Raw genomic sequence first — 16,593 nt, 5'->3', positions numbered from 1 at the left:
CTAACTTGTTAGCAAAGGGTCTCAAATTTATCCCCACACCAAAAGAAAATGAAACACAAATAAGGCGCCATCTTTTGAAGGACTTCGACCATTTCGTTAGAAGAATGCGCCTACAATACATTTTCCACGGGGAAGACGACGAACCGCATCCTTTCCACGTTAAATCAAACTGGATTCCGCCGGTTCAATAATCAGTGGCTCTTGAAAGCTACTTAGAAGAGGTCAAAGTTCAACTTGCTGAAGTGCAACTTACAAAACCTAAGGATAATCTGCCCAACACAGAACGAAAGGCGTTGAAAACGTTACAAGAAGATCCCAACATCAATCTTAAAAAGGCAGACAAGGGAACGCGAACGGTTGTCCTAAACACTGAAGATAAAATCCTCGAAGGACAAATCCAGTTAGACAACCGTGAACACTACAAACCCCTTGAACGTCCTATGGTTGTAGAGACATCCCTAAGGGTAAAACAATTAGTTAAGGAACTCCACCAGCACAACTATATTGATGACATGACCAAACTATGGTTTTGTCAAACACCTAATCCGCCTCGCATACCAGTGTTCTACACGCTTACAAAAATTCACAAACCAACTCCGGTTGGAAGACCCATAATATCTGGGTGTGATGGTCCGACAGAGAGACTGTCTGCATTTGTAGACAAACTCCTTCAACCCATGGCAAAAGAACAGGAGTCATATCTTAAAGACTCGACGGACTTCATCAATTTCATAGAAAAAACGAGAGTACCAGGGAACGCTATCCTTGTCTCAATGGACGTGACAAGCCTATACACAAATATACCTCAAGAGGAGGGGATAGAAACGGTATGCAACGCATACGAATCTTACTATAAAGGAGAATCCCCCATCCCAACACAACATCTTAAAAGAGCGCTTGAACTTATACTTCAAGAAAACTCATTCCAGTTTACTGGAAAAAACTACCTCCAAACACATGGAACAGCCATGGGTACAAAAATGGCAGTCGCTTTTGCCAACATCTTTATGGGAAAGGTAGAATCACAAATCTTATATCAAAGCGCTCAAAAACCACTCGCCTGGAAAAGGTATATTGACGATATATTCTCTATCTGGACTATAAACAAAGACGAAGTCACGCAGTTCATTGAACTATCAAATAGCCACCATCCCACTATCAAGTTCACGGCTGAAGTTTCCGACACGGAAACAACGTTCCTCGACACAAAAGTTTACAAAGGCGAAAGATTTGCACAAAAGTCTAGACTAGACATTAAAACTCATTTCAAAGCTACTGAAACATTTCAGTACACGCATTTCTCGAGTTGCCACCCACCAGGGGTCAAAAAGGGCTTCATCAAGGGCGAAGCATTCAGACTTCTCCGAACCAACTCCTCTGAAACAGCATTCAAAACTGCTATTTCACAATTTAAAACAAATCTCATCGAAAGAGGGTATCCTGAAACTCTTGTTTCAACAACTCTCGCAGAAATTACATTTGAGGAGAGAAAAGCTGCCCTACAACAGAAACGTAAACAAGACAGGCGAATCTTGCCTTTTGTCACACAATATCGCCCATCAGTGCCTAACTTAAAGCAAATACTTATGCAGAACTGGCATTTAATTCAACAACAACCATTGCTTAGAAGGATATTCAAAGATCCTCCTACTGTCTCGTACAAAAGGGGCAGGTCCCTAAAGGATATACTCGTTAGAGCAAAGCTTTAACCGGCTATTACACGTGGATGGGAGTTGTGCAGGCCTTGTACCCCATTGTTATCACTGGCATCCCTCCCATTCAGCCCGCGTGAGAACGTATTCGCCCTTTATCTTCGAATACCAGCCCTCGTATTTTGGGAGCCCGGGGTAATCGAGCTTTTCGGGGGCGTCGAACCATTCGTAGGGGAACCATGATTTCGCTGCCTCGCATCCGTAGGCTTTCACCCATTTGTCGTAGCTCGTCCCCGGGCCAAGGTAGTTGATGATATCGAGGAAGCGGGCCCCCCAGGTGAGCAGGAACATGGTTTTGTTCCCCTTCTTGGCCACTTTGACTTTTTTTGATACTTAGGCAAGCGTGCTGGCGAAGTGCTTTTTGATCAGATTCAGGTCGTACGATTCTGAGTTGAACCCCACGACAGCAACCTGGTTGCACCATTCATAGATTTTTTGCTGCTGGTCTTTTCGTAGTAGGTGAATGTCTTCCAGCACAACCTCCGCTAGCACCTGGTCCTGGATGTTTTTCTCGCGTCTCTCCAGCTCTTTCATGAACTTGCGGACCAGCTTCTCGGGGTTTCTTTCGCAGATGTGGGTGGGCTCTCTTTCGAGAGTGTCCCCAACGCTCACAGAGATTGGTACGTGCGCGTTTTCTATCGTTAGCGCTTCTGTCGGTTCTTTCCGATAGTTTTTGTCGCCATACGCCTCGAAATCATACAAGATATCGTGCGGGTAAGTTTTCGTTTGCTTCCTCGGGAGCTCCCCCTTAAGATACCCAACTTCGCAAGACCACGCCTCGATTACTTTGTAACCGCTCTTCCGCAGAAATGCGCTACGGTTCATGGTGGCTTGGTACAGTTGTTCGGGTGTTTTTCCGTTAATCACAGCCATCTGTTCTCGACAGCGCGGGTAACATTTTGGGCATCCGTGGAAGGGGCAGCCGTGGTATTGGAACACCGTCCTCGTTTCGTTGTTGTACCCGTCAACAGGAGAAGACTTCATTTTCCAGCCTTCTCGGGGAAGCCATCTCTCGCCCCCGTGCCCGCACATCGCGTGGTGGATGTGGATGCCCCGTTGCTTCGCTTCTCGCACCAGCCACAGCAGCGCTTGCCTGGATGCTGTGATGTTCGGGTACATCACTCTCTCGAAAGCTGTCTGCGGGGCTTCCACTTTTGTCCCCGGGCAAAAGATTACCGTTTTTCCCGAGCTGCAGGTTTCGTGATGCCGCTTGAGACTGCAAGCTTGTGTGAATCTCTGCCCGCAATGCGTGCATGCATAGGTTTTCGCGAGCTTTGCGATGTCTTTTATCAAGAAAGCGTGGCCTTCGTAGACTCCTATCGTCAAAACGTTTTTGAGTTTGGGGTTCGGGTTTATTCTGAGGTGCCAAACCACTTCTCCGTCTTCCAAACGCTCAGGCTCGTAGGCACGAATTCCAAACCAAGTTGAGACTGGTGAGCCCTCATTCAGATGGGCTTCGACCTTTTCCGACTCATCGAGAGACGTTTTTGCGAAGTTTTCTGGAATGGTATTTAGTTTGTAGAAACTCTGGGCGAGACTTCGGGCTTCTTTTGTACAACGGTCAGTGCGCGCCCCTCGGTGCACAGCGATGCACCGCCATAGGCACAGGTTGTCGTTATACGTGTCCAACGCCGCCATCGCCCGACCATGGGCAAGGTTGCGCAGCCAGTCAGGCAAAGGCCCTGTTCCCACCAAAGGCTGCCTGTTAAGCACAACCTTCAGGTCAACGTTGAAAAAGTTTTCAAAAACCCACTTCGTGTTGGGCCTTTCAACTCTTTCAAGGTCGAGACGCAGTTCTTCCTGGCGGCTAAGCCATTCTCCCGCGTCTTCCAGTTTGTTGAACCACTGTGAGCCCTTGGGGTTCGAGTAGTACACGATCACAGTTCCATCCTCAATGTTGCGCAACTGATACGCGAAAACGTGCCTCAGATAAAACGACGTGCTTACTCTTTCACGTATCCTCGACATAAAGTCTGGTTCGAGATTTCTACCCAGACCTCTGATGAAGCGCCATCGAATGAAACGCCGGCCTGTACTCTCTTCCCCTTCTTTCTCTGCGTCATCAAACAGATCCAGAATCTCCTTCTGGTAGTCTGTCACTGTTCGAGTTTTCCGCGCAGGGAAGGGGTCGCACTCCCTCAGAAGAGCTTGCGTTTTTCTCGACTTTCTTTGGCGTGGAGGGGGTCTTGGTTGTTAAGGCTTTGGGAGTAAGGGGTTTTGCAAACTCTTCTGCGTTTCTTGAGAAATTGGTTCATCCAGCACGTTCTGGACAGCCTTTCTTGCCGCCGGAGCGTTTTCTGCAAGAAGTTGCTCCAAATACTGCAACGTTGCTGGATCGATTTTTGCGAGTTCTTCTTCCAGTCTTTCTTCATACCTTTGGTTGTTGGAAGCCATAGTTCTTGCGGTATGATACAAAAACTCATTTCTCCAATTGGGTTGACTTCAGCTCGAGAAGAACGAGCTCGAAAGCTTTCTTCGCTTTTTCACGCTTCCGCAACCGCCGCTGCCTTACGTTTTTTCCTCCGCATCCGCTGCATAACCAGTAGTAGCATAGCACCCCGACCCCGCAGACCCAACATGGGGCTTGCATTCTCATCCCTTTCTTTAGCTGGTAGTTGTGCTGCTTGCAAAAGGTCCCCACACACCACTTTCCGCAACTTTCTTTCCGGCCCCGCATCAGCCACGCGCACTTGTTTGTTGCTCGAGACATCGCGGCTCGGGCGGTATAACAGCGGGCTCGTTTGTTTCTAATTGTGCCCCTCCCTCCCTTAGTAGTATATAGGGTAGTCGACAAATACTGTTTCAAAGAGGAAGAAGTATTTCCCGTTTTACAGCCCCCTGGTTTAACCGAACCGAGCTTGTGAGGTTCGGACTTAAAGCTGGGGGCTGAAAAACGAGGAAATACTTCTTCCTCTGCGAAACGGTATTTGTCGACTACCCTATATACTACTTAAGGAGCACTTCTACTCTCAGTCAGAAACACAAAGTTCATTGCTTTAGATTAACATTCCAAATGCTCGACTATTTTGAACCACTCAGGAGGATAGCTGTACTTTAACATCTCGCTAGCTTCCATTTCTCGGCACCGAAATGCTGAAGAACCCAACACGTAGGGGCCAAACCACCCCCCTAATGTTTCATGAAGGCTATATTTGCTTGGTTTATATATTTCTGAACCAAGTTTGGCAGATGAGCTTTCTTTGTTCTCCAGTTTATTTTAATTTGGAAGTTGTGACAAAATGTCAGATTATGACGTCATAATTGATGACGTCACCAAAACGTGCTATAATTTTTTGTAAAATCTGATAAAAAGATTATGTCATTGGAAAGGCCTTGACTTGAGGAGTAAAATGCCGTAAACCGTTTTTTGCTATGATGATTATTTTTTGAGATATTGTAAGTTAAATATTTTTTTGTTGTCCCCCCGGAATTTGCTTAACCATACTGTCCTTCTTAAGTCAGTCTTTCTGGTTTATTTTTTTCAGTTTTACTCTAGGAAGGCTAATAATCTAGAAAAATAGAAAGCTTGATGTTGTCAAAAATCGTATGGTTTTAGAAATTTCATTTTCGGCTTTGTTAGGATGGTAGTAATAGTAAAAAAACAAGTGACGTCACAGGTTATGACGTAACAAAACTAATTTTAACGTAATAACACTAGAGGGATAATTTTTTATTCCGATTTTCTTCTTTATTTTTGCTTTAGTCATCTGGCACATCACATGTGCAACATAGCTGCATTTGCTGGAACAAAATTACGGCTCCAATTTGGGGATTTTTCTCAAGGGGGGACCCCATATTTTGCAGAGTTATTTTTCATATTTAAAAATGCCATATTTCATTTAATTTTTGTGATATGGACAAACTTTTTTCAGGTTTCAACTCTCCTTGATGTGCTCTTTCGAACACATTGTAAAAAATATACATATTAAAAACTTCAAAAGTGGCAAAAAAACATGACGTCATCACTGTGACGTCACAACTTTGACATTTACTGACATTTTCACCTAAATATAATTGGCAATAGGTCTCCTGCTTATCTGCCAAGTTTGGTGTAGAAAGAGTCAATACTTTTTAAGTAATGCGAAATGATGTAACATACCCAAGAACTGACAAAACATTTCGGGGGTGGTTTGGCCCCTACGTGCAAATCGAGCCTTCGGTAGTGGTTGTTCAACAAGCTTGGTTAGAAACTTGTGAGAGTTATTACAATGAAGGTAAAAAAGTTGTGCTGCCCAACCAGGTCTCTTCATCCACTTGTCTGATCCATGAAAAATCATCAAATCCACTGAAAACTCAGAGTTTCCATTATAAATCTTAATTCGGCCATCTCGAGACCAATTATCAGTTATTTTTGTTGTGCCAACAGATTTGAGTTCATCAAAGAATTTAGTTTTGCTGAGTTCCTTTAATCTGCCATCCCCGTCCAAACCGATATCGATGTTCTTGTCCCACGCAAGAGGCGCTTGCACACGAAGAGCTCCTACGAGTGAGCCGTACATGAGCCAATGCTCAAGGCCCAGCTCATCCAAGAGCTGGTGGACGTTGTAAGAGAAATGAAGGAGCTGATCCGTTTGCGACTTGGTGAGGTTTCGGCACGGTTGATAGCGAGTGTATCCGTCGTAGTAGTTCAGGTTTAGAAAGCAGTACGCAGCCATGGTAAATGTTACGAGTGCTAGTAAAATCTTGCTATACGACCAGGTCTTCAGCTTGATCTTTCGTGGGAACAAATCTCCTTTCATGGTGGGATATCAACAGCAACTACAACCAAAGAAGTTATACTCTATGAAGTTCCACTTCAGTGTGGCTTGCTTCATCTCAACAGTTGATTAAAACGTTGTTTTATAGAAATAAATTTAAACCGCTGTGCCTTAGATAAAACTCTGGGGCGGGTGTATTTTGCAGAGGTTTTACGTCCTTTCCCCGCTCATGCGTTGTTGCTTTAGAGCGAATGTGTGCAAATCATCTTGATCCGTCTTGGATCAGTTTTGTAGCAAACCAATATGGACAATATTAAGCCGGGAACTGGTCCATGCTTAGCGTTTGTTTATCGAGTTATGGGTACACGCGGGACGTTTGCCGAGTAGAGAGCACGAGATAAGTGGCGACCATAGACAGAAAAGAATAATTTCTGCGGCAATGTCCATGGTTAACTTCCCTTCCTAGCTATTAATGGTGTTATTGGTGACTATAAACAACAAAAACAGAAAATAATGGTTTGTCTGTTACTATCTACGGCCCTGAGCGTAAGAGTCGGTCGAGGCGGAGCCGAGAGCAACTGTAGCTTCTTGAGTGCTCTCCAAACTTGCCAAGTTTATCCACAACTCGATTTATGCGCAGCTAAAAGCATGAACCAATTCATTTGTTAAGCACATGTCTTTTCCTAGCTAGAATCTCAGTTATCAATTCAATTTTAAGCAGTTTCTCAGCTATCGTTACAATGTCAGCTCTTTTCGCAGGTGTTAGTTGCCTCCATTTTGGATATAAAAGTTTTAACTATGAAAGTGACTATATGAAACATCATATTCTTGAACTGCGGGATAGAGATTGAAAGACATGAGAGATCTTCGCCGGAGTCATGTACACAAGTACGACGTTGCGAAAAGATAGCCTAAAAAAGTTCCACGATACTGATGTAGTGCCCTACCATGCAGCTGAGCTATCAAGACAACTGGGAACTGGTCAGGTTTTGAGTTTGTACAATATACCCGTGGGGACTAGCCAATAAAGTATGTATGTATGTATGTATATACCCGTAAATCGCCATGGTCAAATATGAAGTAGGTAAGAACTTTAAAATTGATTTGCATTGTAATTAGAATTTATCGCAGGCAACTCAGATACATCTTGGCCAGTGAACGAAAGTTAGTTTTACATTAAACGAGCAGTGAGGCCAAATAGACACTCCAGAAGTGATTTATTATGGCCATAATATGGCAATTTAGACAAAACGTGTTAAATTTGAGAAGAAAAATGTACACAGTTGACCAACTAATTCCTCGATCAAATTTTAAATTAGTGCACTTAAATTTAGACAGTTTGTCGCTGAAACGACTGTCCTCTATTCGAATTTCTGATCTCCCCTGTTTGCAGAGATGGAACCCCCTCTAAGCTTCAATTTTTCTTTTTTTGATATCATGACCAATATATTAACCAGTATAAAAGTGTGTGGAACTGATGAGAACATTTTGGACATGTAAGTTGTAAAATATTACTTTACATATTAAAGAATCTCTCTTGCTAAACAACGAATAGGTACTTAGTGAAAGGAGCATGAGGAAATTGTGACGAGGTTACGTTCACACAAGCCAAGCAGCGCTCTCCAGAGTTAAACTCCCCAAAGTTTTGAGAGCGTTTCCTTCTCAGTACACTTTGAGTCTCCGCTCGACCGAAACTGTACAGGAACATGAACAAGCTAGTTAATAGTTATCCAACTACATGTCGAAGCAACTTGTTCATCAGTCTACCACCAAAACAGACAACAACATGACGGAACCTGTTTTTCAATCAGCCGAGTTTGAGATCTCTATTTCTTTGATTCCCTTTGAGGTTGCTCTGGAATATTGATGCAGGGAAACATAGCTGCCAACAAAGCAAACAAGACGATAGATGAAATTATATCTTCGGCTATGACGTCATGTAGCAATGCTTGTTCTATTTAGCTGATCGTGATTATTTTCTTCATGAGTTTAGCTATTGAAATTTAGAAAATGTTAGCAACGTAAAATAAGGATTGGCAGCTAGTGGGAATGGGACAAATGACATTCGTGCGACATAGTTTGTGAGAACGCAATTCTTGTTGCGTTCATGAGCACAAGTGCTTTTCGCATCGTCGAGGCCGCGTGCGTCCTAGAACTACATCAGGTTATTAGCTGTTTATTTAATGACCTAGTTACTAACAAAAACTTGGTTTCTGGGTAACGCGCTGCGTAATGGAAGTTACCCGTCAAACCTCATTAGACTAATCACCGGCTTTTCGAATTTCTACTCGTTGCTCGGTCGATCTGAAAACCCTAATCTTATGATTCATTCGATAGCAATTCATACAATATGCTATACGCGATCAACAAGTTATTGTGAATTTGACTTGAGATGGGTAACTCTTGTAGAATCTAGCACCTCAAAAATGCACTGTACATGTCAGCTCCTCAAGCTCGTTGGCAAAAAATTGCTGACTTCAGGGCTATAGGGAACGTAGAATTCAGGTTGGAAATGTTCCATTGCCGGTGAGGTAAGAAATCAATCAATCAATCAATCAATCAATCAATCAATCAATCGATCAATCAACCGATCGATCAATCAATTAATCAACCAACCAAAAACTTTATTTTACTTCGAATTTCCTGATAGCAAAAACATGCTAGTATCTCCGAAGAAAATAAATTCATGAAGTTAAAAACTAAGAAATACACATAATAGATAAATTCATCAAAATTGGTTAACAAATAATTTAGGAAATAGATAAGAATAAACAAGTACAAATGTGCAAAATATACATGAGAAATTAACCGGCCACACTAAAGACTAGTATTTATCACAAAATGAACAGCATTCCTTGTCCAAATCTAAAGTTTTCAGTGCAGCTTTAAAGCAATAAGAGATGTAAATACACGAACACTATCCGGGGATGAGTTCCATAGTTTGCTAGCACAACAACGAAATGAGTGTATGAGGTGGCTACCTGCATAAAATAAAACATAATCCACAAAGTGAAGAATCGATATTGTTCTGCTAGTCATGCCCGGGTATGGATAAGTTCTGCCGGCCAGAGTTCGAGCATAATTCATTACTTTCATCAGCACAAGTGTTGAAAATTGCCTTGTGTCGTTCGCATCAGCTGTTGTTATTTCAAGTCCTTATTACGTCGACCGAGTCCTACTCTGCAAAGTACAATAAAAGTAATAGCAAGATGGGTCGTGCTGCTCCTTGAGTTCGCTCATTCTTCTCTCTAATTTACTGTATCATGAAAACCAAAGAATCCGGAAATAACTATGTGTGCACGCATGGACAATAAGTCTACCTATTTTGCTAAATATATAAATAGCATCAAAGATAATGCCGCCTTTCTCAGTCGTTTGAGAAGACCCAGGGGGGGGGGGGGGTGGGGGGGTACTCCAAACTATATGGGCATCGTGCTGCTGTGAAGAGTATGGTTTTCAGGAAGTTTAATCTGCGTTAGGGTATAGAAATTATACAGTTTTGGTCTAGAATATATATAGTACAATTTGCGAGGAAAGTAGACAATATATGAATAATTTAGTGTAGAACAGGGTTCTTTACCCGGGCGTCTATACTAGAAACCGAAACTCGGAAGTGACTTTGTAAGATATTGGTTTAGTCTGCGTATGCTGGACTACGATAGTAATAAAGTTCCTGCTAGTCTGGGATAGGGTAGGGGGTATTGGGTACCTAGTCTAAATAAGGGTTGCAAAATCAAGCTGATCATGGCGTAGATTTGGGTAAGGGTTTCATTGCCTCAACGGGACACCCCTATCCAGAGATATACAGACTACCCTTCCGCGCGAGAAGACAAGCAAGCGACAATTTTTGGCATCTGGTAGAGGACCTTGAAAGGGTTTTGAGAACTACGAGATGTCACTTTCTTAGATAATAGCTCCAGATCGTCAGTAGATCACTTTGAGTGTGTTTTTGCATTGCCAGACTCAAACAAATAAGCCGACATATTAACACTCCGGAGGCTTTACAACTTTCCACCAGTCAGTAGGATAGATGTACTTCAAAATCTCTTTTCCACCCCTGGGCGCTGAAATGTTGAAAAACCCAAATTGAATCTTAGGTAGTGGTTGTTCAATAAGCTTAGCTGGAAATGTGTGGAAATTATTGTACTGAAAATAGAACAGCCATGTTGCCCAGCCAAGTCTCTTCATCCATTTTCCTGATCTGTTAAAAACCGCCATATCGACGGAAAACTCCGAGTTTCCATCTTGAATCGTAATTAGGCCATCTCGGGAGCAAAAATCACCTACGTGTTTCGCGCCAACAGATTTAAGTTTTTCAATGAATTCAGTTTTGCTGAGCGCCTTTAATGTGCCATCTCCGTCCAAACCGATGTCGGCGTCGTCGTCCCAGACAAGAGGAGCGTGGCCACGAAGGGCTCCCAGGAGTGAGCCGTACATGAGCCAATGCTCTACTCCTAGCTCGTCCAAAACCTGATGAACTTTGTAAGAAAGATTAAGTAGTTGATCCATTTGTAGGCTGGTGAGGTTTCTGCATTTCATGATTGGATTAAATGGATGACGGCCTGTATATCGAGCGAAGGTTTGCTTGTTAATCAAGTAGTAGATGGTCGATACCACTGTTATGATGTTCAGTAGAATAAATAGGTTTAAAATTATGCGAAAGGAACAGATATACGGTGAGATCTTTCGTGGGCAGAGATGTCTCTTCATGGTGAAGTTTCCATCTGTTCAAAAACAGAAAGATTACATTAAAAGGCTATGTTCAGGCTATAACTCTTGAGTTAGACTAATTGGGGACACTAGTAAAATAGCAACACTAATTGACATACGGTACTTTTAAAATTTGAATATTTACTGGAAAATGATAAAAACTTAATGAGTATGAGAGATCCTATGTCAGGTTATGTGCAAGATAAAAACGCTTAAGGAAGTGCTTCGAAAATACACTTTTTTCAATAGGGTGCATAATTACAGTCAGGAAGACTGTAGTCTCCCTCATAACCCCATTAGCACATTTCCGACCACCTCCAAAATTTTGACAAATACTCTGTTCGGCGTCATGATTTCAGCTATCTTCTCGGAGTTTGAAATGTGGTAAAAACGGATCTTTCGTGTTACACTACTCTCGTTGTTACACAGAAAAAACCGACTGAACTTGAGCAACTAAAGCCTTCCTACCCAAAAGGCACTTGTGTCACCCATGCATGCCACAATTAGTAGATTACTAATGCAAATGTTGAAATCTGATTGGCTGAGCTACTCGTATACTGTGAGCCATTTGAATGCAGTGGACAAAGGGGTCTTCCGCACAGTGTCAACGTTTTCTAGTTTCTCTAAGGTTTCGAAGAAGATTTAGAAATATCACTGGATAATTTAATTCTCAAGAACCGTAAAAAAAAAGAGAAACTAACCGTTATGGGACTTTGAAACCTCACAATTTTTCGGTGAACCAGTCAGCGCACGTGCACAAATACAAGTTTCAAATAACAATTCAATCCGCGCTACTTTGCTAAAGCATGAAGTTTAATACTGCATTGAAAAATGATTGGAATTTCAGTAAGGATTCCACTAAAACAATTAGATTATTAGCTGTAGATTTCTATGACGTGATAGTTGATGAGGCCGATAGAAATTTCGAACTCATAATCTAATTGTTAAACGTAATACCACCAATGCAATTGACCAACAAGAAATGTGATAAACTTCTAACCACGAAGTTAATAAACTATCTTTAGTAAGTGCAGTAACAACCACGAATACGATACCAGCTAGGAATGTAATATATCATCACTTAATCTTTGCGCTGCTATTTTGCCTCTTAACCTAAAATACATAAGATCCTTTATCTGCCCACATTTTGGTCGTTTTTGCTCGACTTAGATAGGTCAATTGGACAGAATTATGGAAGAAAAAGAAATTTTTTTTTAAAAAAATGTGCTTTTCCTTAAAGCCATCCGTGAGGCTGGCTATAGTGTAGCTGGTGCACACCAGTTAAATAGTTTAACAACTTGACAGAAATCCTGGCCCTGATTGTTGGTGAAAGAATAAACTAAGAGTTAAATTTAAAACACCTAGCGAGGTGGATTAATTGGATGAAAAAGCGGACAACCAAATCAAAATGGCGGGCTTACAGTTTGTTGATTTTGCATTAATGCCGGACCCGGCAAGGAAAGAAAAGCAATTCAGGCCTCCTGACTACTTTTCCAAAACAGATGTTGCTATTTTCTGAAGGACGTGCCATACCTTGTCCGGTTTTTCCGCGGTTTTTTCACGAGTTTTCACGACACGGAAGGACCGCTGTCCGGCGATCCGCTTACACATTGAGCACGAAGCACAAAGATCGCGAAGATTGCGATCGCGATCGCGAGCGCGAAGCACAAAGATCTAAGACTGAAAATTAGACCAGTAACCGTTTTCAAGAGCTCACGGATTTTCCGGCTGATGCATGATCTAGTGAGCAACGCCCGGCGTTTACTTGCACAGATTTTTATCGCAACTCTAATTACTAGATAGCCAAACGCATGGAGATATAAAAATTGGGATTTGAATTCCGGAGCGGTTCGGCTTCGAAACCTTGTTGGGTTCATTTTGTTGTGTTCTTGGGCAAGACAATTGAGTCTAACATTTATACTCTCTAATCGAGAGTAAAAATAGATACCGCTGAACTGTTGGGGCAACCTGAGAGAATGCTGGGAATTGACCTGCGATGGACCAACAACACATCCAGGCGCTTCTTGCTACAGAAATCGGTGTTTTAAAGCGCCGAGAGCTATGAACCAGTCGAGCTTCAAAGTCTTTACTGATATTACCCGGCCAGCATGTTTTCGCTATACGTGTAGTAGCGTGGGGAAACCACATACTTCGTCGCACAACAATTCTTTTGATTCCAAAAGAAAAACCCTACGACTTGGTTTCTGATAACAGAAATAACAGCTACAGAAATCGGAGTTTTAAAGCGCCGAGAGCTATGAACCAGTCGAGCTTCAAAGTCTTTACTGATATTACCCGGCCAGCATGTTTTCGCTATACGTGTAGTAGCGTGGGGAAACCACATACTTCGTCGCACAACAATTCTTTTGATTCCAAAAGAAAAACCCTACGACTTGGTTTCTGATAACAGAAATAACAGCTACAGAAATCGGAGTTTTAAAGCGCCGAGAGCTATGAACCAGTCGAGCTTCAAAGTCTTACTGATATTACCCGGCCAGCATGTTTTCGCTATACGTGTAGTAGCGTGGGGAAACCACATACTTCGTCGCACAATTCTTTCGATTCCAAAAGAAAAACCCTACGACTTGGTTTCTAATAACATCCGTCATAGTCAATCGAACGTTCGGAAATCGATTTCAGTCGAACCCAATCGAAGTCAATCCGTGGATTGAGTTCTGCAATCGAACCAAATCGAACACCGAACTTTGTGTGAGTTCGACTTTCGGAGCAATCGAACTCAATCGAAGAAATCGAACCGAACCGAACTCAATCGATTAGATTGGGTTCGCTTGGGTTCGGCAGCCGAACTCAATCGAACGCAGTCCAATCGGGATTGCGTTCGACTGTGTTCGGTGAGTAAATTCGCTTGAACAAAGATTATGTTATGTGGTCTCGAAAACACGAAAACTACGAGTTATACTGAAGTAACTCTAGCCTCGAAAAACTTGTTATTGTCGGAGTTTCAACACCAGTTTTACATAAAATCAAGACTTCAAAATCGAAAGTTTGATTTAGTTCGATTGTCCAATTTTTTTGGTGTGAGTTCGATTTGGTTCGATTGCCGAACTCAGTCGAATGAGTTCGATTTAGTGCGATTGAGTTCGATTGAAATACAGTTCGGTTGGGTTCGATTGACTCTGCCGGGAATAACAGTACGCGCTGCGTAACAGACATTGCTCGTCAAGCCTCAGTAGAATTCCTTATTTCTACTCGCTTGGTCGATCTGAAAACCCTGATGTTCTGATTTATGCGATAGCAGTTCATCAATATGCTATACGTGACCAAGAAGTCATTTGGCTCGAGATAGGTAACTCTCGCTAAAGAAGACTCGCAACGATGTGTGTAGTCTTAAATGATTTTTAAAATATTTTTCAATGAAAATAGTCTCACACGATGTCATCGCGCTGTGAAAAACGTGCATCTCATCATTCACTATAACACTATCACCCCATTGATACACAAGTTAAAGCCTCAATGTGGTCAAAAAGAAAAGCGAATATTTTGCTATGAAAATAATTTCGCATGATGTCATTACACTTTGAAAAACGTGCACCTCATCATTCGGGTAAACTGTAATACAACGACCACTTGTACAAAGAGCAGCGGAGTGAAGCCGGTTCTTGGTTTAGATCAGGATTAGCAGTATAAAATAAAGCATAAAACCAATTCAAAGGCTGACAGGACGGCTGGAAAGGGTAATATTTGGGTTAGACAGGACTAACCTTCTTCAGGGGCTACACTGAAGCTACACTATAATACTATCATCCCACTGATACACTACTCAAGCCTCAACTTCGTCGAAAAGAACAGCGAAAATGTAAATCATGATCATTTGTTCAACTTCCCCAGCCCAAACGTTAAAAATTTGAAACTGAACCTATATTTGCTAACCTTGCAAAAATGCTGGAAAAAAAATCGCTCAGCAGTCTCAAAGCCACAAAGCTTCTGGCAACGGAATCGCGACTCAACTAAAATAAATGAAACTGTACTGCATATAAACAATAAGAGCTCTCAGATATGTTTCTGTAAGACTCAATTGTTCCTTTCGTGCGTTGCGGAAGTTGCGTAGTAATATCGTGACAAGCCAATCATTGTTGTGGTCATTAAAACGCGACTGCTTGTTTCACTCACTTGATCAGGTATATAACGGTTTGCAGACTGTAAATATATCCTTAAAAAGCTTAAATAAAATAATATGACATCAGTTTTCCGTTTTCTCGTCAGGCAATCTCTGTGTCCGGCGCCACATTTGCCCTCCGTTTTCTTTAGTTTAGAAGAGCAAATGTACGCATATTCGAATGGAAATTGGTATTTAAATATTCCTGCACCTGAATCTGGTAGAATTCAATTTAGACAGGCCGGCAAAGATAATTTCGCTTGCTCTCATAAGAAATATTGGTCAGGCACAACTTCATAGTTTTCCTTCTTATACCCCTGAGAATATTAGTCTCGTAAAAAGACGCTGAGGGCCTCTCACGGGTCAGATGAGGAGCGAGGGGACGTGGTCATCTCAAGGGAACAAGGGATATATTTTTGGGATTAATTTTTTGGCAAAAAGTGATATCTCTACTATTGAAGTTAACTTCAAAAATAAAATCAGCGAACAATGGAGTTTATTAATTGGGAGCAAGGGAGAAAAAGTGAACTTTTCAAGGGATCAACATGCTCCCCCACCCTAGGAGGCCCTCGCCATTATTTGGGTCGTCACGCAACCACCCAAAGGTTGGAATCGCTCGACAGTTTATAACCGCCTACGAGACCAGTAGGGTCTAGTCGGGGAAATTGGTCAAATGAGGTGATATCTCGCGCGATCGAACGGAATATGTTTTATTGTTTTAACTGCTGCATCTACATCATGTTAATTAATTACTGGAATACGTACACGACTGCTTTGCTTTAATGATCACGCCATCCATTCGTGATCATGGTGTGATTTTGATCAGCCAATCACATGTTAGGCTTGTTTACAGGTTTATACAGGAACTTGTTGCTTGTTCTACAATGTTCAAGAATTGAGTGTAAGGTGGTAACTTTTTTAGTTCTGTGTTGGGACCGGGAATAGCAGGATTATTGTGGGCTGGCGCTCCGTCAGAAATGAAGATAACATGTTCATCAGGATCGAGGTATAGTCTTGTTTGTGCCAAGAAGTCATCAAATCTTTGCGCATTCATCCCACCAATAACTGCAGAGTGGAAAACCAGACCATTACACCTTTTGCTGTTCATTTACAGAAAATAAACATTCATTTGTGTCCAAATTTCTTTCTTTATGGTCAATAAACTCTCATTAACACCAATATGACCTTCATTTGCGCGTAAGGAACGTTCAAGAATAACATTTACATATGCATTAACATTCAAAATCATCAAAAGAAAAACAATACCTTCACTTGACATTCATTGACTGTAAATGTATTTTCATTTTGGTCGAAAAAAAATTCGTTGTCACGAAACGACAATCATTTACACTTTAGG

General features: G+C 41.9%; 3 protein-coding genes and 2 pseudogenes across 4 annotated transcripts in view; 1 reads left to right on the top strand and 4 right to left on the bottom strand.

Annotated features, from left to right (window-relative positions):
- Window positions 1–316: 316 nt before the first annotated feature.
- LOC149096803 (uncharacterized) lies at window positions 317–1,709 on the top strand. Its single transcript, XM_089280031.1, has one exon. It carries the CDS (start codon window positions 441–443, stop codon window positions 1,707–1,709), a length of 1,269 nt encoding a protein of 422 aa, XP_089136157.1. The 5' UTR covers window positions 317–440.
- A 336-nt stretch (window positions 1,710–2,045) lies between these two features.
- On the bottom strand, window positions 2,046–4,171 carry LOC149096802 (uncharacterized; annotated as a pseudogene).
- A 395-nt stretch (window positions 4,172–4,566) lies between these two features.
- The window catches only part of LOC149096799 (uncharacterized), a 51,387-nt pseudogene continuing 39,360 nt past the window's right edge, over window positions 4,567–16,593 (bottom strand). The window contains exons 2-3 of the transcript XR_016204306.1: window positions 5,860–6,470; window positions 4,567–4,818 (exon numbers count right to left, since the gene is read on the bottom strand). The product of XR_016204306.1 is annotated as an uncharacterized LOC149096799 (transcript). The remainder of the gene's footprint in view (window positions 4,819–5,859; window positions 6,471–16,593) is intronic.
- On the bottom strand, window positions 9,807–11,196 carry LOC149096801 (uncharacterized). Its single transcript, XM_089280070.1, has one exon. The coding sequence runs from the start codon at window positions 11,117–11,119 to the stop codon at window positions 10,394–10,396; it is 726 nt and encodes a 241-aa protein (XP_089136196.1). The 5' UTR covers window positions 11,120–11,196; the 3' UTR covers window positions 9,807–10,393.
- LOC149096800 (uncharacterized) overlaps window positions 15,999–16,593 on the bottom strand; it is a 2,271-nt gene continuing 1,676 nt past the window's right edge. The window contains exon 2 of the mRNA XM_089280230.1: window positions 15,999–16,330. Coding sequence (XP_089136356.1) covers window positions 16,084–16,330 — 247 coding nt within the window. The 3' untranslated portion in view covers window positions 15,999–16,083. The remainder of the gene's footprint in view (window positions 16,331–16,593) is intronic.

The sequence above is a fragment of the Orbicella faveolata genome, unplaced genomic scaffold (assembly GCF_042242905.1).
Source record: "Orbicella faveolata isolate gen_17 unplaced genomic scaffold, um_ofav_v1 contig_47, whole genome shotgun sequence".
NCBI lineage: Eukaryota > Metazoa > Cnidaria > Anthozoa > Scleractinia > Merulinidae > Orbicella > Orbicella faveolata.
The sequence above is the reverse complement of the archived record's forward strand: the minus strand, read 5'-3'. Positions and strand labels throughout refer to the sequence as shown.

Coding starts and splice junctions, on each gene's coding strand:
- LOC149096803 (XM_089280031.1), top strand. CDS start 441: ATGGTTGTAGAGACATCCCTAAGGGTAAAACAATTAGTTAAGGAACTC.
- LOC149096801 (XM_089280070.1), bottom strand. CDS start 11,119: ATGAAGAGACATCTCTGCCCACGAAAGATCTCACCGTATATCTGTTCC.